The following is a 23840-nucleotide window of genomic DNA, read 5'->3' on the forward strand; positions in this document are numbered from 1 at the left end:
CCCATTCATTTACATACTGTCTATGTCTGTTTTTGTACTACAATGGCAGATCAGCCCCTCTGTGCTAGAGCAGGAACTGTCTGCTCCCCCAGTGTGTGTTGCACAAGGCTCGGTAACTGTTGCAGGGATACTGAATCTGGTTGCATATTTTAGTTGTTCCTGCACCTCGTTTGCCCTTTCCTTGTCCCCCAAGGAAACATGGAAAGAAAAGAAAAAACTAATATTTTTAAATTACTTATTATGTTAACCGTTAACAATAGTGCTTTTTATGCCCAGGCATTGAAAAGATTCTTGAAAACATTCTAAGACTGTTATTTCTTATAAATACAGTGTGCATGTTAAAATGGTTATAGGTATAATTAACATTTTCTGTATTCTAACATCTTGACTTGATGTGATTAGGATTTTTCATAACAGAGTTCTGAATCCCAAATTTAAAAGAACTTGTCTTGAGTGGACTCTGAATACTTTTGTTTATTAAACTCTTAGGTTTTTATATTCCAAGTTGGGTAGTCATTTGTGAACACCTTTGGAGTAGTCCTAGGCTCTTGCTCATCAAATACAGAATGTCTTATAGTTTAAACTCCACACCAGACTTCTAGGGCTATTCTCCAGATCACTAGGCCCTATCAGACCTCTAAGCCTTTGCTCATGTTCGGGCTTCAGTAGTTGTGGCACGCAGACTCAGCAGTTGTGGCTCGCAGGCTCTAGAGCACAGGCTCAGTAGTTGTGGCGCACGGGCTTAGTTGCTCCGCGGCATGTGGGATCTTCCCGGACCAGGGCTCGAACCTGTGTCCCCTGCATTGGCAGGCGGATTCTTAACCACTGCACCACCAGGGAAGCCCCTGTCGTAACTTTATTTACAAGTTTTTTGTGAGATGAATATGAACACTAGGGTCAAAAGCATGTTTTACTTATTTTTATATACCCAAGTCCCAGCACAGAGCTTTACCCTAAAAATACAAAACTGTAAACGTTAATTGAAGCTGCCAGTGGAGGGAATTAACAGACATCTCTTTTTGCTCTGGTCTCCTTTTAATTGCCTCCTACATCATCTTGTTCAAAGGGAGGGACTGTGGAGGGCCTCCCCTGTGGCAATCTGATCCCAGCTCCATTCCTCTTCCAGAGAATGTCATGGTAACCGCCAGCCTGTCCCTTTGAGCCACATCTTGTACTGCAGCTGTGCTTCCGCCTGGAGAAACCTTCTCCTTTCACCACCCCACTCCCCTTCTGGATCTATTTCAGTAGCAAATTTAACTTACAATCTGAATATGGGGAAAATTCAAGAGCATAAGTCCTAAATACAAAATACAAATGACATCAGGCTCAGATATCATATATTAATGATAATCACATACTAATAAATAGTGTTTTTGTTCTGGAATAGTTGCTGTTTGCCAACCTCAGCCTGCAGTGCTGCTGCAGCACCCTCTGCACATCTAGCTCCCCCAAGTTGCAGCAAATCAGGATTGCTTCTTGCACAATCTATTTTAACTAGAAGTCTTGGCAATGAGTTAGATCAGAGGCATTCCCCAGCTATAGCACAGCATGTACTTCATTGCTAACCTAGGGAATGGGACGAAAGCTGCATGCAGCACAGAGCACCAGCTGCCCGCAGAACAGAATAAAGCTGTGCTTTCATCAGGTAGACTGTCTGTTTCTCTCTGCTAAGTAGGCTGTAGGGCATCTGGTCTGGAGGAGCTGGCATTTAGTGTGAAGATGTTGAGGCCTTACAAGACTGAATTTGTGGGTCTGATAGCCTATAATTAAAGCAAGCTATCTGTGGGGGCTGCTGTACCCAAATCTATCTTTAATGACTTAGTTCAGGGCTGAAAGACAGCAGTATTAAAATTAGAGCACCACATTTAATCGGCAGAAGTTTTAGATATTCACTTTTGGCTGTACTCGGGCTGAACGACCTTAAGGATACAGATCTTGGGGGGGAAAGGGCATCAGTCTAACCCAAGGCTTCCTGTATCACCACCCTGTGGGACCTATGCAATGGTGTAGTATAGTGGCTCTCAAACTTTTTGATCTCAGGACCCCTTTATACTCAAAGATAATTTAAGATTCCAAAGACATTTTGTTAATGTGAGTTATATCTATTGATGTTTGAGATTTATACATATAGATGTTAACCAGATTAGAAATTAAAATTAATTTCTAAACTAAATTAATAATGACTAAATAAATAGATGAATGTTAATTCATTTTAACATAATAATAAGCCTGTTTGCAATATACAAGTATATCAAATCAACACATTATAGACCTTAACCTTACACAATGTTATATGCCAATTACAGTTGACCCTTGGATAACACAGGGTTGATGTGCTGACCCACCTCTCTTCCCCTCACAATCCCATACGGCTATCTCTGCCTCAAAAACAAAGGAATTGATGAATGACTCACCCAAGGGCAGGAAGCTGAAACAATTTGGATAGAATCAAAACTCAAACCCTGGGCTTCCCTGGTGGCACAGTTGTTGAGAGTCCGGCTGCCGCTGCAGGGGACACGGGTTTGTGCCCCGGTCCGGGAAGATCCCACATGCCGCGGAGCGGCTGGGCCCACGAGCCATGGCCGCTGATCCGGCACATCCTTTGCCTGTGCTCTGCAACCGGAGAGACCACAACAGGGATATGCCCGCGTACGACAAAAAAAAAAAAAAAAAAAACTCAAACCCTGATTCTTTTGATTCCACATATTGTGATCTCTAATCAAGCACAAACAGTTTCCCACATTTAATTTAAAGATCTGTAAAATGAAAATACAGATACTACTATATTTACTGGGTAAAAAATCCGTATATAAGTGGACCCACCCAGTTCAAACCCATGTTGTTCAAGGGTCAGTTGTACGTGAATAAAGCTGAGAAAAAAAGTAAGCCCCCTACATTTTAGCATAAATAACACATTTTATGAAAAACAAGTATAATCTTCAAAATAAAAAACGTAGTAAGAACAGTGACGTTGTTTGGGTTTTGTTTTTGGTTTTGGGGGTTTTTTTGGTTTGTTTTGGGGTTTGGGTTTTTGGAGGGGGGGTTGTTTTTGTTTGGGGTTTGGGTTGTTTTGTTTTGTTTTGTTTTTGGCAAATCCTTTTAATGTCTGCCTTAATAAAGGAATGCTGAATTCTCCTACCTGCTTCTGCATTCAGTCTGTTGTGATACTACATGTCTGTCGTATAACCTCTGGAAAACTCCACTGTACACTCATGAGAGAAAGGAGGGGGTGATCCCTGGACCACACTTTGAGAACTACTGATGTGATAGAAACAACTGTTTCTGTGGAGTCAGACAGATCTTAACTCAGATCTCACCTCTTGCAGTTGACAGTTGTGTCGCCTTGAACAAGTGACTTAATCTCTGAGTCTATTTCCTCCTTTGCTGAATGGAGAGAGAAGTGTGCTGTAACTCCTAGGACAATGTAGGGGTTAATTATTAAGTGTCTGGAACTTGGTAGGTGTGCAAAAAATATTCCTCAGGGCACATTTTTTTTAATTGCGTAAAGTACCCAGGAAAGGCCTATATTAGTTTTGGGTGGGTTTTGTGGGTTTGTTCATTTTCCAATTCTCTTCCTGTGTCTGCTCTACATATATGTCAAAATACATAAAATTATTTTAAGGTCCTTATTTGGCCCTCTACTAGACATCAGCTCCTTGAGAACATACAGTTCTGTTTCTCTGCAAATCCCCAGCTCCCTAGCAGAGTGTTTGTACTTGGTAGGCATTCAGTACAGTTTGAAAAGAATGGCATCTGAAACCTCAGCCTAAAATTGAACATAAGACCATGTCATTGACCCTCCCTTTCCACCAGAACTTAGTACCTTCAGTTTTATTTCCTTGAGCTCAGTTAATCTTAACTGGTTATGGTATCAGTTGATATCAGTAAGGGTAATTTTCAGGAGAATTAGAGCCACAGAACTTAAGCCTCCTTCTAGAGCTTAGACCACTTGAGGTAGCTATTAGCCACCCTCCTCTCTCTCCAGTTCCACTGCCATCTTTAACTGGGAAGACATGAAACAATAAGTAATCTATTTAACGGATACTTAGCAGTTTCTATTTTGTATAGAGCACCTAGTGGGAAACAGCTTATCTGGTACAGAATAAAGTACCACGTAATGCCTCTTATATTGCCGTTTATGTTTTCATGGTTTTTATTAGCCCTTCAATTGGATATCATCTTTGCCTTCCAGAAGCTTATAGTGTAAGTGGAGAAAATGGACATATGCAGTGGACCGTAATGGACATATGCAGTGGACCTTAATTCAGGACATGAGGAGTGGTGCTGAGTTGATCAGCAGCCAGCTTCAGGATTCCAGAATGGAATCTTGATGCTATGATTTGTATGATCAGTGCTGTGTTTTTTTTGCTTTGTTTTGTTTTTTATATTTTTGGCTGCGTGGGGTCTTCGTTGCTGTGTGCGGGCTTTCTCTAATTGCAGCGAGTGGGGGATACTCTTCATTGCGGTGCGCGGGCTTCTCATTGCAGTGGCTTCTCTTGTTGCGGAGCACGGGCTCTAGGCGTGCAGGCTTCAGTAGTTGTGGTACATGGGCTCAGTAGTTGTGGCTCGCAGGCTCTAGAGTGCAGGCTCGGTAGCTGTGGCACACGGGCTTAGTTGCTCCGCGGCATGTGGGATCTTCCCGGACCAGGGCTCGAACCTGTGTCCCCTGCGTTGGCAGGCAGATTCTTAACCACTGCACCACTAGGGAAGTCCCAGTGCTGTGTTTTAAAGCCCAGGAAACTCCATGTCATGGTTTTGTGGTTCTCCACTGCCATTTCCAGACTTTGGATGCATCTGACAGCTGGAAAGTAGAAGACAAAGTTGGGATTGGTTGGTACAAAATTACAGAATGCTGAGGGAAATTATGCCCAGGATTTAAATTTAAACTCAGTTAGCATTTTTTGAAATAGTAGACTAGGTTCCTTCTCCTATGTCATGTAATATTCTTAACTATCCTGCGAGGTAGGTAGTGCTGTTGCCATTTTCCAGATGAAGAAATTGATATTCAGGCACGTTCAATGATATGCTTAAGTTTATATACCTAGTAGGTGGTGGGGCCAGGATTTGATCTCTACTCTTAGGCCCAGCAGTTTTTGTATTTAGGTATGTTGCATTTAATTTGTAGGCCATGGAAGTCTCTTTCAAAGTGTTTTTTGTATTTTTGGTTTTTTGGTTTTTGTTTTGCTGGGGAGGTAAATGGTCACAATAGAGTTGTGGTTCTGATGTTTCTGAAGAGGCCCCTTCTCTACCCGAATGCTCCCAACCACTACTCACACAAGTGGGCTCAACTTCATGAAACGTTGTTTAATCTGTCGAAAAGGATTTTCCTTTTGATAGTGTATATGAAAGTTCCTGTCATTAAGTTGGCATTTAGTTATTGTTTCCCAAACTTATGAGTGAGTCATATAAACTCACTACACTGTATCCCTACCTATATAATTATTCCTACACTGATTTCTTCGTCTGCCTATTTCTGTCCCCAGATGGTAAGTGCAGTAAAACTCTTTGGACAAGCAAGATGGTATATACAGAGCAGTCCAGTATAATTGCTTTTTTTAAGGTACACACGAGAGGGGCAATTGTGAGAGGAATGGATAATGGAAGAGATGGAGCCATCTGATTCTTACTCTCTCCTCCCAGGTAGAAATGATTGGGCAGATCAGTGGCACGTAACTGAATGCTTTTTGTGGAAATGTTTAAAGGTCCTCTGTCTCATTTTTTATCCCCAACTCCTTTCCTTCCCTAGTCATCTTCAGGCAGGCCGTGAGAAGCTGCAGCAATGTCTGATTTTGTGGAAAGCGAGGCCGAGGAGTCAGAGGAAGAGTACAATGATGAAGGCGAGGTGGTGCCCCGGGTCACCAAGAAATTTGTAGAAGAGGAGGATGACGGTGAGGAAGCCCCAGCCTCAAGCTTCTCCCCAGTATTGCTAAGCTTTGGATAGTTGGATTCTTGCTGATGAGAGGCTCAGGCTGAGCACAGAAGTTATCACACATGAGGTACCAGCTTGAGAATTTTCAGTCATTCATAGAAAATATTTACTGAACATCTGTCTGCTGTATGCCAGGCACTGTACCTAGAACTAGGAATACAACATAAAGTCCCAGCTATCGTAGAGCTTATATTAGTGGGAGGGGACAGACAGTAAACCAATAAATAAATACATAGGTAATGTTTCGCTCTTTTAGAGACTTAGCAGTGTTGGTATTTATGTACCCACTTTCCAAGTTCTCTGTCCAAATCCAACCATTAGGATCATCAGCAGAGTGGAACCATGAAATGGCTCTAGAGACAGAAAGGAAAATGCAAGCTTCATGAAAAGCACTATGGATGAAAGAAGGAATATAGCTACTGAGTTTATAAACTGAGAGGAAAACAAAGGTTACTGGTGGCTGTAAAGCCTCTAGTAATGATTTTGACAAGCCAAAGCAATTAGGAAGCTCATCTTGCCTAAATACAGATGGTGAATGTGGAAAAGAGATATTCTTTTCCAGAAGCTGCTCTAAGTCAGTGGTCATGTTTTTTGTATCTTTAGATGAGGCAGAAGAGTTAACATGGCATCCGGGTCATTAGGTTCAGAGCAGATGAGAAATAACAGTTAAGCAGGTGGCCCTGCCCCAGCCCCAGCCTATTTCCCAAACTGCATGCCTCAAACATGTATGTTTTCCAGATGAGGAGGAGGAGGAGGAGAACCTGGATGATCAGGATGAACAAGGAAACCTGAAAGGCTTTATCAATGACGATGACGATGAAGATGAAGGGGAGGAGGATGAGGGTAGTGACTCTGGTGATTCAGAAGATGATGTTGGCCACAAGAAGAGAAAACGCAGTGAGTAGCCTCTCCTTAGGTCAGGTGAGGATGGGGTGGAAGTCATAGTGGAGAAGGGACCTCCCCATCACCATGGGCAACCACTCTGTCTTCTCTAGCATCTTTTGACGACCGCTTGGAGGATGATGATTTTGATCTCATTGAGGAGAATTTGGGTGTCAAAGTCAAAAGAGGAGTAAGTGCCCTTTCTGTCTCTGTCCTTGGGGGTGAAGGAAGAAGCCCTTGAAATTCAGTGACTCTGGGGGGAGGAGGCACATCCAGAACAGTTTGGGGAATGTCAGCGGGGAGAAAGTGGCTCAGTATCACTGTGCTGTGGAGCCAGTGCTGGGTGCCTGGTAAAGGCTTGTCAGAGTTTCAAGGGTGGGCCTTGGGGCGTACTTGATGTGTTCTTTCCCATCTCCCTTGTCAGTATAGCTGGGCTGGGAAAATAGGAGTGAGACTGGAGAGCAGGGATCCTTATGCCAGTTCCCTCAGACCCTGACGAGGCAGGTTTTCCACCCCTAGCAAAAATACCGACGTGTCAAAAAAATGTCAGATGATGAGGACGATGACGAAGAGGAATATGGCAAGGAGGAACATGAAAAAGAAGCTATTGCAGAGGAGATCTTTCAGGATGGGGAAGGGGAAGAAGGGCAGGAGGCCGTGGAGGCCCCCATGGCTCCTCCAGAGGAGGAGGAAGAAGATGATGAAGAGTCAGGTATGTGGCATTAGGCAGGGAAGCCAGGTTGGGGCGGGGTGTTGGGATTTCCTACCCCGAACAATAGAATGGGAGACCATTGTTCAGCTACTGGCCCCCAGCATTTGACACAAAGAAGTTCCTTTTCAGGAACCTGTCTCCTCTTCTCCTCACCAACCACTCCTACAGTAGGAACTAAAGCCATTCAGTCCTGGCTCATCCCCTGCCTCTGGGCACTAACCTTTCCCTTCCCTATCCAGACATTGATGACTTCATTGTGGATGACGATGGACAACCACTGAAAAAACCTAAGTGGCGGAAAAAGCTTCCTGGATACACTGATGCGTGAGTGGGGTCTGGTGCGAGGTGGTGATAAGGGCATCTGAGTGGACCCGGGCAGGAAGGAGGAGGTCAGAGGCCTCTGCTAAAAATGGAACAGTCAGCTCTCAGCATTTTGCTTCCCTGCCCGTAATATCCTTTACCAGGCAGTGATGTCGGGCTGTTTCTAGAAGCTCTGATAGCTCTCTCAGCATTCAATGGCCGTGGTGGGATGAAGGTGGAGGCACACACAGGCAAGGATCCAGCCTCTCTCTTCCATCTGCAGCTCCATGTTCATTTGTTTATTTATTAGTCTTCTAAATATAATTTTGTTAGAAGAAAGCTTTCGCCCTGAGGGAATACTATAATGTCTTAGCAGAAGATGGATCTACTGAGTGTGATGTGAAACCATGTGCCCTGTTGCTGTTTGATCCTTGTCACTAGCACGTGCCAAAGATGGGCTTTTTAATCTCAATAAATAATAGTTTCCCCGGGCTTCCTTGGTGGCGCAGTGGTTGAGAGTCCGCCTGCCGATGCAGGGGACACGGGTTCGTGCCCCGGTCCGGGAAGATCCCACATGCTGCAGAGCAGCTGGGCCCGTGAGCCATGGCCGCTGAGCCTGCGCGTCCGGAGCCTGTGCTCCTCAACGGGAGAGGCCACAACGGAGAGAGGCCCGCGCACCGCAAAAAAAAAAAAAAAAGTTTCCCCAGAAATATCCCCCAGCTAAGCCTTTCCTCCGCAGTGAATATGCTTTTTTTGTTTACATTTCTCTTAACCTTTTTAGTCCCCTTGGGGTAGGTACAGGATCTCTGCAGGGGCTGCATTTGTCTCCTCTCACTGGAATCTGGGCCAACTGCCTTTTGCTCTCACCCACAGGGCCCTGCAAGAAGCCCAGGAGATTTTTGGTGTGGACTTTGACTATGACGAATTTGAGAAATATAATGAGTATGATGAAGAACTGGAGGAAGAGTATGAGTATGAGGACGATGAGGCTGAGGGCGAGATCCGAGTGCGCCCCAAGAAGACCACCAAGAAACGTGTGAGCCGCAGGAGCATCTTTGAGATGTATGAGCCCAGTGAGCTGGAAAGCAGCCACCTCACAGATCAGGACAATGAAATCCGAGCTACTGACCTGCCTGAGAGGTTCCAGGTAAGGAAGCACCAGTGTCTGTCCTGCTGAACTGTCATCAACTGCCCTGAGCCTCCTTGGTACAAGAGTTATAGCAGAGAAACAATCTAGCAACAATCTTAACAACAACGGTATATAGGGGAACTTCCCTGGCGGTCCACTGGTTAAGACTCCATGCTTCCACTGCAGGGGGCGCGGGTTCAATCCCTCATTGGGGCAGCGCAGCCAAAAAACACCAAAAAATGGTATACAGGAAGTCGGCTTTGAACCCCATCTGACCAGGCGTACGGGAAGTCTAGCTCAACATAGACTCTCCAGTGGCTTATGGTTTCTTGAGCAAATACACGACATGCCTACTTCTTGCCAGACAACACTCTTCCGGGTACTAGAAACGTGTGCCTCTGGAGCACATGTTTTTGTCCAGAAGTAGTGCATGTTTTTGCTACGTGAGATACAAGATAAAGTCAGTCTCATGCTGATGCCTTATCCCCTGCAGCTCCGTTCCATCTCCGTCAAGGGGGCTGAAGATGATGAACTGGAAGAAGAGGCTGACTGGATCTATAGGAATGCCTTTGCCACACCAACCATTTCTCTGCAGGTACCCAAAAAAGGATGCTATATTTTGACATGAACCAGAAGCTACTTCATTAGGATGAGGAGCTGCTTCTCCCCTGCTCCAAACATCTGTGGGCTTAGTATAGAATAGCATGTGTGTGCGGGTATGTGAGGGAAATTTTTCTAGATTTAATCTGAGAAGGTCATCCTGTGACAAGAAGCAGTTTTGCGTGTGGTAAGACAGAGCAAGTAATGGTGTCATTGCTGTTTCTTTTTTCTTCTGACTGTAGGAAAGCTGTGATTACCTAGACCGAGGGCAGCCAACCAGCAGCTTCAGTCGAAAAGGACCTAGCACAATTCAGAAGATTAAAGAGGCCCTGGGCTTCATGAGAAATCAACATTTTGAGGTAGCACCTCAAGCTCTAGTGGCCCACTGGTTAGAATTTCAACTGGGGGTGATGGAAAAGGTGGCTACCTCAGTCAGGTGGGGAGCCCCCTTCTGTCCGCAGCAGTGGTCCCTTGACTCAAGAAGCGTGAGGACCATAGACTCCAGTGATCCAGAGAACAGTGCTACCCCATTTGCAGCATTATCTTCTCCTGTTGGGGGTGGGTGAGGGAGAGCATGTGTCCTGGACGGGCCTGTGAGGGAGGCCAAGCTTCCTACTGTTGAATTTCCTGGAGCTGTTTATTCCTCTAACAAAGGGGGTCCTTGCAGATCTTTCCTCTCTGGCTGACTTGCCACCTCCTTGCCCCTCTAGGTGCCTTTCATTGCTTTCTACCGGAAGGAGTACGTGGAGCCCGAGTTGCATATCAATGACCTGTGGAGGGTGTGGCAGTGGGATGAAAAGGTAATATAGGGATCCATGCCCCTCAAGGGGTTGAGGGCTGGACTGGGTACTACCACTACTGGCACCCAAGTTCTCCTGTACGTATCAGGTGGCAGCCCAGACCCTGTCAGGCTTCCCCCAGGGTCTCCTGGTAAGGAACAGCATGGTCTTGGGTGTCCAAGGCTGAATACCATCCCTTACTCCTGCTTTGTCTTGTCCTAGTGGACCCAGCTGAGGATCCGTAAGGAGAACCTAACACGGCTGTTTGAGAAGATGCAGGCTTATCAGTACGAGCAAATCTCTGCTGACCCTGACAAGCCCCTTGCTGATGGCATCCGGGCTCTGGACACCACCGACATGGAGAGGTAGCATATGCAGGGTTTATTCCATTACAGGGAGCCCTCACACCAAAGGCAGGCCCCCGCCCTTCCACCCCCACCCCAGAGCAGCATAACCTTGCAAAATTCTCAGCACGGGACCCGTTCCTTAGAATCCCAACTTATCAACACGTCAAAAGTGATCTTTCTGACAGGGAAATTCCTGTTACTTATCCATCTTGGTATAAAAGGTTAAGAGGATCAGATAGTCATGTTTGCTTATTTATATGTTCCCCGTGGGAAAAGCTACATGGGAAACCAAACTACAACCAGAAAGTAGCTTGGTGAGCCTGGAATCAGAGAGGGGTGTGGGAGGGGAGCAGATGATTTTAGTGGCCAGCGGCATGAACCTGGGAAAGAAGGACAAGGACTGTCTCAAGGACTCTGAACCGGAGACATGCTGCCTCATCTGCCTCTCCCTTTTTGTTGCCATTTCTAACAACCACCAGCCACCACTTATTTGACATATTCCTCCTTTAAGATACCTTGATTGCAGTTAAGTCATGGTCTGGGGCCAATGCATGTCTTTAATAATTGGAGAATATAGGTACTCATCCTAGTTGGGATCTTGCCTCATGGGAATTGGACCTCTTGTAGCAAAACTGGGGTATACCCTTCCTCTGTGACAATTGAGGTCTTATGTCCCTTCCCTCCAGGCTCAAGGATGTACAATCAATGGATGAACTGAAAGATGTCTACAATCATTTCCTGCTTTATTATGGTCGTGACATCCCCAAGATGCAGAATGCCGCCAAGGCCAGCCGCAAGAAGCTAAAGCGTGTAAGGGAAGAGGGAGATGAGGAAGGTGAGTGTTGGAAAAGAAAACCTAGAGGCTTGGTGGCCATGGCCTTTCCAAGGATCCCCTTGGCCGATTACACTTCGGGGCTTCTCTACATGTGTCAGATCCTTGGGAGTGATTGGAAACCGGAAACCAGAGGACTAACTCATGTTTTCTTCCTAGGTGATGGTGAGGAGGCAGAAGATGAGGAGCAGAGAGGGCCAGAGCTCAAGCAGGCTTCCCGCCGAGATATGTACACCATCTGCCAGAGCGCTGGGCTAGGTAAAAACGAGCTGTATACATTCCCCAGTGGTCACTGGTAGGTAGGAAGAGGACCTAAAGGACCTCTGAGTGAGTCACCAGTCCACTTCTAACACTTGCTACCATGACCCACACCCACGCCACAGGAATGGTCCAGCCTCTCCCATAATTTCTGAAGGAGTGGGAAACACACGATCAGAGAGAGGGAGTTCATCCTATCTTTGAGAAGTTCTTTTACTAAACGTTAACTTCCACCTTAGTTCTGACCCCAGTAGTCACATAGAAAATTGCTACTTTTTCTGCTTTGTGACAGCCTGTTAGGTCTTTAAAGTCAGCGTTTTCACTGTTCACTGTAAAACATCCTGCTCCTGCTCATTTGTGATCCCTTTAAAGTCTAACGCCCAGAATTGCTGCTCTAGACTGAAAGCCAAGAGGTTACTGGGCCCAGCTGTTGGCTCACCTTTCACCCTCCTGGTTTGCTTTAGATGGCTTGGCAAAAAAGTTTGGGCTTACTCCTGAGCAATTTGGGGAAAACCTCCGGGACAGTTACCAGAGGCACGAGACAGAGCAGTTTCCTGCAGAGCCCTTGGAGCTGGCCAAGGATTATGTTTGCAGGTAGGCGTTGCAGTAGGTGGCTGGCAGGAGGAGGGACCTGAGGGCAAAGATGTCGTCATCCTGCAGCTCCTCCATTTTCCCTACAGCCAGTTCCCTACACCAGAAGCTGTGCTGGAAGGTGCCCGCTACATGGTAGCCCTGCAGATTGCCCGAGAGCCCCTTGTCCGGCAGGTGCTGAGGCAAACTTTCCAGGAGAGAGCCAAGCTCAATATAACCCCCACCAAGAAAGGCAGAAAGGTAAGCCAGTTGAGGGGCTTTGATCTAGCATGTGGTCCAGCTCTGTTTGATTGAACTGAGTTTCTTGCCTTCACACTTAGCTGAGCTGTCTGCCTGAGAGCAGAGAGTCGGTCTTTTTTCCAAGGGTCAAGCCCAGTCTGTCTGTTGACTGATGATTCCCTCTTGTGTACAGGATGTGGATGAAGCCCACTACGCTTACTCCTTCAAGTACTTAAAGAACAAGCCTGTTAAGGAACTGAGAGATGACCAGTTCCTCAAGATATGCCTGGCTGAAGATGAAGGGCTGCTCACCATTGACATCAGCATAGACATGAAGGGGGTGGAAGGGTAAGCAAAGCTCTGGGCTGGGGGCTCTTTGGGAAGGGCTTGGTCAGTAGTCTGTTGGAAGGAGGGGTCCCTCAGGAATGTGAACCACACTTTCAGAACTGAGCAAACCACCGTCCCTGGCTCAGTCACTCCCAGTGTTCAAGGGCATTTGGCCATCACCTTTTCTCTGTCCCTGACACCACAGTGTTGTCTCTCCTCAGCTATGGCAATGACCAGACGTATTTTGAAGAAATCAAACAATTTTACTACCGAGATGAGTTCAGCCACCAGGTGCAGGAGTGGAATCGGCAGCGCACCATGGCCATCGAGCGAGCTTTGCAGCAGTTCCTGTACGTGCAGATGGCCAAAGAGCTCAAGAACAAGCTGCTGGCCGAAGCCAAAGAATATGTCATAAAGGTAAGGACAGGAGCTAGTGATCTTCAGTCACATGATTTCCCCAAGCTAGAGCTGAGAGTGAAGGCACCCCTTAATAGCTGTCCTATAGCTAATGGGGAAACACTGGGGGCAGGCTTAGTGTAACCTGAGAGGGAGTGCAAACAAGGTCACGGGTCACTCCAAGACCTCCCCACTTGAAGAGCCTCTTCCCTCCCTCCCCCACTGCATACACATACTCTTTGTTTATACGTCTGGCCTCTGTGTACTCTCCTATTTCTAAAAGCAAAGTGCGCCTTCAGGTTGTAAGTGTGCTGAGGGCTAGGAATGTGCATGCATATAAATAGGACCTTTGCAAATGTGTGCCTGCATCTGTTTCCTTAACCTACTTGGCGGGCCTGCTGGACGTAGTGACTGGTGTGCCTCCTCCGCAGGCCTGTAGTCGGAAGCTCTACAACTGGTTGAGGGTGGCACCCTACCGGCCAGATCAACAGGTAGAGGAAGATGATGACTTTATGGATGAGAACCAAGGGAAGGGCATCCGAGTCCTAGGCATTGCTTTCTCCTCTGCCAGGTAACTTCCTGTCTGGCATCACCCCTTATCTGTCTCCCTAGTCTCGTTTTTCTCTTACTCATATCCTCATATTGCTGATTATCACACAGTTCTTTTTCTGTTGGGCTGGCAGAGATCACCCTGTGTTCTGCGCCTTGGTCAACGGTGAAGGAGAAGTGACAGACTTCCTCCGGCTGCCTCATTTTACCAAACGGCGAACTGCATGGAGAGAGGAAGAACGGGAGAAGAAGGCAAGTGACTAGGACAGGTTACCAAGTGTACATCTTGAGCACATCTTATACTTCAGTGGGGATAAGAGTTTATGGTCTATGTATATGTATAACTGATTCACTTCGTTATAAAGCAGAAACTAACACACCATTGTAAAGCAAATATATCCCAATAAAGATGTTAAAAAAAAAAAGAGTTTATGGCCTAAGCAACATCCTGTGCAAGACCCTGATTATCTCTGACTTGGTCCCTGACCTCTTAAGTCCTGGGATAAGTCTCACTTCAGTAGGCAGTAGATGGCACTCAAGTTCTAGTGCAGAATTTCCTTCTGGCTTGAAGCCGGTTCTTAGGCCTTACGTGCTTCTGGGAGCTGCCATAACTGCCTCTGTTTTTACCAGCATCTGGGTCAGCTTGTTCCAGGAGCTGAAAGCCAGTGTGGCATTAAGCCAATCTTTTCTCTGCTTTAGCATTTGTGTTTCTACCAGGGAAAGAGAAATTTGAATTCATCTCGTGTATATGCTTCTGATTTTTTTTAGCATAAAGGTATCTTTCAATTTTATTGACAGAGCTCCATTCTAAAAAATAATTTTCAACAAACAGCTCTTTAAAAAAAGAAAGAAAAATCTTAAAGTGGAGATTAGAATAGTCTTGACTGCCAGACAGTGGTTTATGTTAAAAAAAGACTTAGGTATGTTTAGTTAACCACAACTCAAGTATAAGCCAGAAGTGTAATAATCTTAGGAAATATTAACAGAAGTACAATATTCAAACTAGAGGTCCTAGTCCCCTCGTTTTGTCTTCCAGTTTGACAACGTGTGATGCATCATTGTTCTGTGGTCTTATAAGGTCTCAAGCTACTTAGGGAGAGAGAAGTGCTTGAAATCTCCCTATCCTCAAAGTCCTTCAGCTCCAATTTTCTTTCACTCCAGGCTCAAGACATTGAAACTCTAAAGAAATTCCTCCTGAACAAAAAGCCTCATGTGGTGACAGTTGCAGGAGAGAACAGGTAGGGGTACCAGGGGATTGGGCCAGGCCTGGCTTAAAGTCACTCATCCTTTATTGTTGAATCTGCTCTGTCCCTGTTACAGAGTAGGCATGCGCCTGTGTAGAGCCTTGGTAATATCCCCATCCCCAGGGGATATCCCTGGGGATATTGTACCTCTTTGTCTTCAAAGCTCTCTCCTCCCCCACTCCCAGCCATGAGATTGTTCATCCCTGAGAAACTGTCCAGAAATATCCCTGACCAGCACCCCTCATTCCTCCAGGGATGCCCAGATGTTGATTGAGGATGTGAAGCGCATTGTGCATGAGCTGGACCAAGGTCAACAGCTGTCCTCTATTGGGGTGGAGCTGATTGACAATGAATTGGCCATTCTCTATATGAACAGCAAGAAATCAGAGGTAATGCTGGAGCCCCACCCTTAGGCCCTGCACAGGCAAGAGCTATCAATCCCAGGGAGTTGGGGAAACAAAGATTATGGGGGCACAGGACTGCACCTGTTCACTTACCTATGCAGAGGATCTCCATTGTGCCAGTCATGGTTCAGATGGAGAGCCCCAGAGATTAAATTGGTCCCAGGAAAAATGGTCCCAGAGAAGAGAAATTGACTTAAAAAGCCAGGCGGTTTGGATTTCCTCTTGCTGTTAGAGCTGAGGAGACTTTATGGCCCTGCTGACCCTCGTTTGACTCTAGGCAGAGTTCCGGGATTACCCTCCTGTGCTGAGACAGGCAGTCTCCCTGGCCCGGCGTATCCAGGACCCTCTGATTGAATTTGCCCAGGTTTGCAGCTCTGATGAAGACATTCTGTGCCTCAAGTTTCACCCCTTGCAGGTGAGTAGGATTTGACAGATAGGCCCAAGTGGACAGAGTGGCACAATAACCTTATCCCTGCCTGCTGTGTGTCGACAGGAGCATGTGGTGAAAGAAGAGCTGCTCAATGCCTTGTACTGTGAATTTATCAACCGAGTCAATGAGGTTGGAGTTGATGTCAACCGTGCCATTGCCCACCCCTACAGCCAGGCCTTAATTCAGTATGTCTGTGGCCTGGGACCTCGAAAAGGGACCCATCTCCTAAAGGTAGGATTGGGTTGAATCAGAAAAAAAGAAAAGTTCTATTTCATTGAACCTTTACTTTGCCAATATGCTTTGACAGGCAGACCAAGGTCAGAGAGGTAAAGGCACTTTACCTCTTGCCTAGAGTCATGAAGCTAGAGAGGGTCAAGAGTCAGACTTCAGACCAGGTGGCCACAGTCATGGTCTTCACTACCGTACAGTGGTGGCTCATGGAAAAGATAACCTGAGCCATGATTTAAAAGAAATGGAGGAAAGCGAGAGTGTACTAGACACAGACCTCAGGATAGTGGGGGTTTTTGTTTTTTTGTTTTTATATATTTATATATATATATATATATATATACATATATGTATGTATGTATTATTTATTTATTTTTGGCTGCATTGGGTCTTTGTTGCTTCATGCAGGCTTTCTTTAGTTGTGGCGAGCAGGAGCTACTCTTCCTTGTGGTGCGTGGGTTTCTCATTGCAGTGGCTTCTCTTGTTCCAGAGCTCGGGCTCTAGGCGCACGGGCTCAGTAGTTGTGGCACGTGGGCTCTAGAGCGCAGGCTCAATAGTTGTGGCGCATGGGCTTTGTTGCTCCGTGGCATATGGGATCTTCCCAAACCAGGGCTCGAACCCGTGTCCCCTGCATTGGCAGGCAAATTCTTAACCACGGTGCCACCAGGGAAGCCCAGGATAGTGGGGGTTTTTTCCCTAGTGGAAAAAAAGGATTTCAATACAGAGGAGGGTATGTAGTGATCTTCAAGAGTATTTGTAATTTTTTTTTTCTTAATATGGGGTGGCTACTTGACTGTATCATTAACTTTGAAGCAGTACGTTGGGTATGTATTATCTTTGCTTGGCATAGTGTAGTCTTTTAACATAATTTTTTTAGTAGCAGTTAGTGTGGTGTAGTGCTCAGTTAGATATCGGGGTGTGGCGGCAAAATTCCCATCATGGAGGGTTTCCCAGAGACCTGAAAGCAGGCTGGGAGGTGGGGCCTGCCTACTGCTCCAGCTTACTCCAGTCTGCTCTTCTAGATCCTGAAACAGAACAACACCAGGCTCGAGAGCCGGACCCAGCTGGTCACCATGTGCCACATGGGTCCCAAAGTCTTCATGAATTGCGCTGGCTTCCTCAAGATCGATACGGCCTCCCTGGGGGACAGGTGATGCCCTCTGCCTGGGTGGGCCAAGAGGAATTCTCTTGGGCTTTGCTTTGGGGATTCAGGGATTAGGGCTGTCAAAGGGCCACAAGCTGTTTAAATTAGGAAATGTTTTAAAGCAAAGGTGAGGAACCTTTATTTAGTCGAGCCTCTGACCTATGGAAAAGATCAGTTCAATTATGTGAAGCTTTTTTGTGAGAGAAACATAAAAAGAACCAACTTAGTGTATAAATTAAGGACAGAAAACATAAGACTTGGTTCAGTAAACACATACTTGTTCTGTTGTTAATGGTTTGTTGTGGCTAGATAAGGGTGGGAATAGAAGGGGCAGTGGAGAAGCAGTGTGGGGGTCTGAGGCATAAGGAAGGGGGAGAGAGATTTGGTATGTTTTGAGATGATGTTATTGAGAGAAAGTTCTATTCACTTGGACTTTGGACTTCACTATTGACCTCTTCCTCTCCAGAAGTTATCAACTCAGTCTTTGGAGGATCTTTTCCACGGGCACATAGCTCCTCATTCAGTAATGGAAATCAGTGGGGAAATAGGCTTCAAGTTCTAAAACTTCATTTTCCACCCAGCTTTGCTGTAACACTCCACGAATAACATAGGTCCATGTGAGTGCACGGGCAAGACCAGCCTGGGAAGGCTTTATGGGGGAAAGTAGCTGTCAGCAAATTCTCAAAGGTCTTCTTCCCCCTTCTTGTTTTATCTTATTATAAGACTTATATAATATAAGTTCATGATATAAAATTCAACATATAGAAATATTATGCAGAAAGTGGAAGTCCCCCATAATCCCACCCCCCAGAGATAATTACCATAACAAGTTGATGTATACTACAACTTTTCTAAATTTTATTTTTGCTATGCATTTACTAACTACCCATTTACTACAAAAATGGGATCATACGGTTCATAGTGTTTTGCAGTGCATTTTTCACGTATCAATATATTGTGGCCATCTTTCCATGTCAGCACACATAGATCTACCTCATTCTTTTTAATGGCTGTATAGTATTCCATTGTATGGAGGTACCCTAATTTATTTAACCAGTTCCCCATTGGTGGACATCTGGGTTGTTACTAGAAGCTTCTCGTTATATATCCTGCCCCTTTTCTGCCTTTCCTTCAGCACTGACTCATATATTGAAGTCCTTGATGGTTCCCGAGTTCACCCTGAGACCTATGAGTGGGCCAGGAAGATGGCAGTGGATGCTCTGGAATATGATGAGTCAGCCGAGGATGCCAACCCTGCAGGGGCCCTTGAGGAGATCTTGGAAAACCCAGAGCGACTCAAGGACCTGGACTTGGATGCCTTTGCAGAAGAACTGGAGAGGCAGGTGGGTGACAGTGTAGAAGGCCTGGCACAGAAACTATCCCAAGTGGCCTAGTTGAGAGGAGACTTAGGCAGCAAGTCCTCAGAGAATTCCTAATAGTGTTAGTGTAGGAGACCTGATCCTTCTCCCTCCCCGTGCTGTACTGGGTTTCTCAAGGAAGTTTTCAGTCTGCTTATTAAGGAGCCGAGGACGTCTCAGAGACTGCTGTATTCATTGTTGGGGGCACATTGCGAGGGAGCTGGGAGGGGGTGAGTAGCAGGGTTTCCTTCTAGGCCCTCTTTCCTCCTTTCCAGTGGTGCGGTTTTGCATTTGTCTGTTTTATACATTGGGGTTCTGTGAGGCATTTTTATCAGAACAGTGTTCCATGGCTAAGAAAAAGGTTGAAAACCTCCTTTAGTAAATGTTGGGGGGAAAGAAGAGAAACCCTGACAGGAGCCAACTGGCTTACTTCTTTCATTGAAACCCCTGATGGCTCAGTTGGGGAGCAGTTGCAAAGCTCTTCTTGACGGGGGCTTCTTCCCCAGGGCTATGGTGACAAACACATCACTCTGTATGACATCCGAGCAGAGCTGAGCTGTCGGTATAAGGACCTCCGGACAGCCTATCGCTCTCCCAACACAGAGGAAATCTTCAATATGTTAACCAAAGAAACACCAGAGACCTTCTACATTGGTAAATTCTGTGTCTGTTTTTTAGCTGGAGGAGGATATGTAGGGGTGAGGGGATGTGTTTACTGTACACATTCAAACCAAGCAACAGTTCCAGCAGAATGAGGCAGGTTTGTACTGTAGGTGGGAAAGACCAGGGAAACTTTTAAGAAGATTATAGCGCCCTGAGCTGGAAGTCAAAGCTGAGTTCAAGGTCAGATTATGCTTTTAACCTGCTGCTGTGGGGTCTTCATGGGGTCAGTCTTATGGCCTCATTTTCCTGTCATCAAATGAGGGGGAAGATCTCCCTTTTCGAGGATGTGAAGGAAATCAGTGGAGATGCTCTAGGACAGACGTTCTGTCACTAAATGGCTGGTGGGAAGGAGTTACCTCTCCAGTTCTCTTAGCCTGCTTCCTGTTCTCTTCTTCCCTTCCCTCTCCTCCTCTCCCCTTACTCCAGGAAAGCTCATTATCTGCAACGTCACTGGCATCGCCCATAGGCGTCCACAGGGTGAGAGCTATGACCAAGCAATCCGCAATGATGAGACAGGGCTATGGCAGTGCCCCTTCTGTCAACAGGACAATTTCCCTGAACTAAGTGAGGTGCGTGCTGCATTGTTACCATGGTAACTCTGAATTTCCTTTATCGGATGTTCTCAGTGCCCTAGAAAGGAACCAAGAATGGGGATAGTTTAGATGACACTTTACCAAGTGAACACACAAAGAAGGAAGAGGGCTGGAATGCATATAGGCCTAACATGAAGTCCCTCTGTATGCTAGTCAGAAATGATCTATGTGGTTTTTTCTGTTCTCGCTCAACCCTTAATCCTTGTTTCCCATTCTCTGAGGATGTAGCTCAACCAGAGTAGAGACAAGAGGATATATGCATTTCTCACATACAGTGTAGGTAGGCACTGTGTCCCTCTGATAGTTAGAAGGTATCTGTAAGGCTCCCTTCAATTTTTTCATTGTCCACACACATCTTAATTTTTCCCACATTCTTCTAGACATCATCTGCTTTTCTCATGGTTAGAACTCATAAAAGCCATCCTGAAAGCTTTTTCTGGATCCTCAAATGTTATTTAGGCAGACTGTAAAATAGACAGTTTCTTAACTTTACCCAATAAAAGAAGCTGGTGAGATTTGTCCAGGTTATAAAAGAGCCAAGGTGTGCCTGGTTCACTGAAATGAGTTGTTCTGAGGAGACTGACAGAGATATTTCTTATGCCCACTAGGTCAGAACAGAATGGGAGAGAGGGGCTTCAGTTGTAGCTGGAGGGACATATAAATTAGATTAACATAAAAAATTGGTCTGATGGCCAGTGGTGCCAAGCATGAGTTATGAGTCAAGGGACTTTGGGAATATTCAAATTCTGTGTTGCTGGGTGGCTGAGTCGTTGTGTTCTCACATCATGATGCCAGTGTCAATGGTAGAATGAATTACAGCACTCCTGGCAGCTCTTTTCTGAATGTGTGATCTCCAGAATCTTAATGATCAAGCTCCTCTCCTGATGCCCTCTTTAGGTCTGGAACCACTTTGACAGTGGTTCATGCCCAGGCCAGGCCATCGGTGTCAAAACAAGGCTAGACAATGGTGTCACTGGCTTCATCCCCACCAAATTCCTCAGCGACAAAGTGGTAAAGCGGCCGGAGGAGCGAGTGAAGGTAGGTGAATGACTGGGGTAAGGCCCCTGGTGCAGTTTTCAGCTGCCCAAATCAGGCTGGCTTTGGGCTGTCCCCACCAGGAGTTAGGCTCTGTTCCCAGTGGCTCCTGGTGGGGAGCATTTCAGAAGGATTTATAACCAGTTGAGTGAAGTCAGGGCGAGAACCGTCTGTCTGAATGAGGAGCAGCTTTTGTGCCCTGCCTTTGTGAAATGTCATCAAATTGCCGGCCCTTTGAGAGAGGGCTCTCTCTTCCTGCGTGGGAGGCTGTGGTTTAGTCCGGCGGGCAGGAAGCAGGGCCCAGCATTACGTGCTGGGAAGCAGAAAGGCTAAGCTCCCTTTCTGTTCTAGTATTCTCCTGTCAGAGCTGCCATTTGTTCTGCACACACTAGATACCAGCCCTTGACATTTACATATGTTGACTCAGATCTCACAGCCTGATGGGGAAGGAAATAGTACCTTCTTTTTTCAGAGAAATTTGAGTGCCTTTTCCAGGATCAGCTGGTTTGTTAGTGATACAGCTGGTACCACATCTGCCAAATTCTCTGGTTCTAAGTGTTGTGAACCCCTGAGCCTATGGACTTAGGAAGGCTGGGGAAAGACATTCCGAATACAGGCATACCTGATTTTATTGACCTTTGCAGATACTGTTTGTTTGTTTGTTTTTACAAATTTAAGGTTGGTAGTAACCCTGCATCGAGCAAGTCTATCAGTACCATTTTCCCAACAGCATTTGATCACTTCGTGTCTCTGTGTCACATTTATGTGTGGTAATTCTCACAGTATTTCAGACTTTTTCATTATATTTGTTAGGGTGATTTGTGACCAGTAGTCTTTGATGTTAGTCTTGCAGAAAGATTAGGACTCACTAAAGGCTCAGGTGACGGTTAACGTTTTTAAGCAATAAAGTATTTTTTAACGAAGGTATGTACATTTTTTAAAACATAATAGTGTTGCACCCTTAGTAGACTATAGTGTGAACATAACTTTTATATGTACCGGGAAACTAAAAAATTCTTGTGACTCACTTTATTGTGATATCTGCTTTATTGCGGTGGTCTGGAACTGAGCCTGCAATATCTCCAAGGTATGCCTGTAAATGAAGCTAGGGAGATTTTCAGAAGGAGAGCCATGCAGATGACTGGGTTTTGTCACTCTTTAGACAGAAGGGCTCAAATCAGGGGTAAAGTATAGAAAATAGCTACTACTTTGCTTTCCCTCCAAAAAGGGCAGCCAGACTTGGATCACATCCTAGCAGCAATAATTAGGCAGCTTTATGAGAAAAGGGAATATTACCAGTGACAGAATATGTCCCAGGAGGCTTCAGTTGGTTTTTCTGCCTAGAGTGGGAGGCATCAGTACAGGGCACAGACTATAGTCTGCAGACGAAACTGAACTCTGAACTCCTGCTAATCTGCCACTCAGTAGCTGGCTGGCTTTGGGCAGTCACTCCACCTTTCTGCCTGGACTTTGCTTTTCTCACGTGTAAAATAGGGCATCGGGCTAGACCATCTTTGTCCCTTCCAGCTCAAATGTTCTGTGGATCTAGGTGGGAATGACTGTTCACTGCCGCATCATGAAGATTGACATCGAGAAGTTTAGTGCAGACCTGACCTGCCGTACCTCAGACCTCATGGACAGGAACAACGAGTGGAAACTGCCCAAGGACACCTACTATGACTTTGATGCTGAAGCAGCAGACCACAAGCAGGAGGAGGACATGAAACGGAAGCAGCAGCGGACCAGTGAGTGTGCCCATGACCATGCCTGTGCACCCCAAGTCCTGGCAGCTCTCCCTCTGCAGGATGCACTGCTGACTGCTCAGCTTCCCAGTGGGAGTGAGTGCTCAGCTCTGAGGTGCTGAGACCCAGAGGCATCATGAAAGGGAGCCATTGGCAGGGCTGGAAGCTGGGGTCTCCTTGGGTCACATTTTCTTTGCTAATGCACTGTGACTCTTAAAGCTTCCTTCTCTCAGCACCCAGGGGCCCAGGTTAACATATCGTTCGTATCAGAGAATCCAGGCCCAGAGAGGGTGAAAGAGTCTCAGAATTCAGTAGTGGGTCAGAGATTAAGCCATGGCCTGTTCCATTGATGTTGGCTCCCAGTCCCATCACCTGATCTATACTTCTTTCCTGCTCTCTTCAGCATATATCAAGCGAGTGATTGCACACCCATCCTTCCATAATATAAATTTTAAGCAAGCAGAAAAAATGATGGAGACCATGGACCAGGGTGACGTGATCATCCGACCGAGCAGCAAGGGTGAAAATCACCTGACAGTGACCTGGAAGGTCAGTGACGGCATATACCAGCACGTGGATGTGCGGGAAGAAGGCAAGGAAAATGCCTTCAGCCTGGGAGCCACCCTGTGGATCAACAGTGAGGTGAGAGGCAGCCCCTGCCTGCACTAGCATCCCCACTCCTGCTTCCAGAAACAAACCACTCTCACCTTAGTTACTGGTATGCATTGTATTTTAGCTACACAGAGCAACAAAACAGGAGGTTGGTTATGAAATGAGTAATTTGATATCAGTTTTGTATATTTTGCACTTCTTTCCCTGTTCTCCAGATTTTAAAATAGACTAGAGAACCGCTGGAGGAAGAGGAGAAAATACACATGCAAGCGCTTCATGCACAACACACACACACCAAATTTCTTTGTCCTGTTTTCAGTGGAGAGAAATTTTATGAAGCCCCTATTGTCCCCAAGCACTGAGGGAGAACTAAGGTTATGAATTAAAGGATTTTGTGCCTTGTAAGCTAGTAAATCTGGGCATGACTCAAGCAGATGGATACATTGAGGGGACTTTGCAGCAGAGTGAGGCTGCAGCAGGGCTGGGAAGTTCCTCCCCTCCAGTGGGTTCTCTTCCAAGTGGATTTGATGAAAGGCT

At 46.0% G+C, this 23840-nt stretch overlaps 1 protein-coding gene across 2 annotated transcripts in view; it reads left to right on the forward strand.

Annotated features, from left to right (window-relative positions):
• SUPT6H (SPT6 homolog, histone chaperone and transcription elongation factor) overlaps positions 1-23840 on the forward strand; it is a 31595-nt gene that overhangs the window by 2983 nt on the left and 4772 nt on the right. For both annotated transcript variants that reach the window (XM_024734992.1, XM_024735000.1), the window contains exons 2-30: positions 5747-5888; positions 6668-6826; positions 6925-7001; positions 7331-7523; positions 7763-7847; positions 8697-8970; positions 9446-9547; positions 9795-9911; positions 10263-10352; positions 10554-10696; positions 11365-11513; positions 11670-11768; positions 12233-12362; positions 12449-12599; positions 12772-12926; positions 13127-13322; positions 13733-13872; positions 13985-14102; positions 15012-15088; positions 15348-15483; positions 15776-15913; positions 15992-16159; positions 17179-17306; positions 18436-18643; positions 19165-19312; positions 19748-19890; positions 20812-20952; positions 22499-22694; positions 23095-23333. In XM_024734992.1, the coding sequence (XP_024590760.1) occupies positions 5780-5888; positions 6668-6826; positions 6925-7001; positions 7331-7523; positions 7763-7847; positions 8697-8970; positions 9446-9547; positions 9795-9911; positions 10263-10352; positions 10554-10696; positions 11365-11513; positions 11670-11768; positions 12233-12362; positions 12449-12599; positions 12772-12926; positions 13127-13322; positions 13733-13872; positions 13985-14102; positions 15012-15088; positions 15348-15483; positions 15776-15913; positions 15992-16159; positions 17179-17306; positions 18436-18643; positions 19165-19312; positions 19748-19890; positions 20812-20952; positions 22499-22694; positions 23095-23333 (4209 nt within the window). In that variant the 5' untranslated portion in view covers positions 5747-5779. The remainder of the gene's footprint in view (positions 1-5746; positions 5889-6667; positions 6827-6924; positions 7002-7330; positions 7524-7762; positions 7848-8696; positions 8971-9445; positions 9548-9794; positions 9912-10262; positions 10353-10553; positions 10697-11364; positions 11514-11669; positions 11769-12232; positions 12363-12448; positions 12600-12771; positions 12927-13126; positions 13323-13732; positions 13873-13984; positions 14103-15011; positions 15089-15347; positions 15484-15775; positions 15914-15991; positions 16160-17178; positions 17307-18435; positions 18644-19164; positions 19313-19747; positions 19891-20811; positions 20953-22498; positions 22695-23094; positions 23334-23840) is intronic.

This window comes from Neophocaena asiaeorientalis, unplaced genomic scaffold (genome assembly GCF_003031525.2).
Source record: "Neophocaena asiaeorientalis asiaeorientalis breed wild unplaced genomic scaffold, Neophocaena_asiaeorientalis_V1.1 scaffold129, whole genome shotgun sequence".
Classification (NCBI taxonomy): Eukaryota; Metazoa; Chordata; class Mammalia; order Artiodactyla; family Phocoenidae; genus Neophocaena; species Neophocaena asiaeorientalis.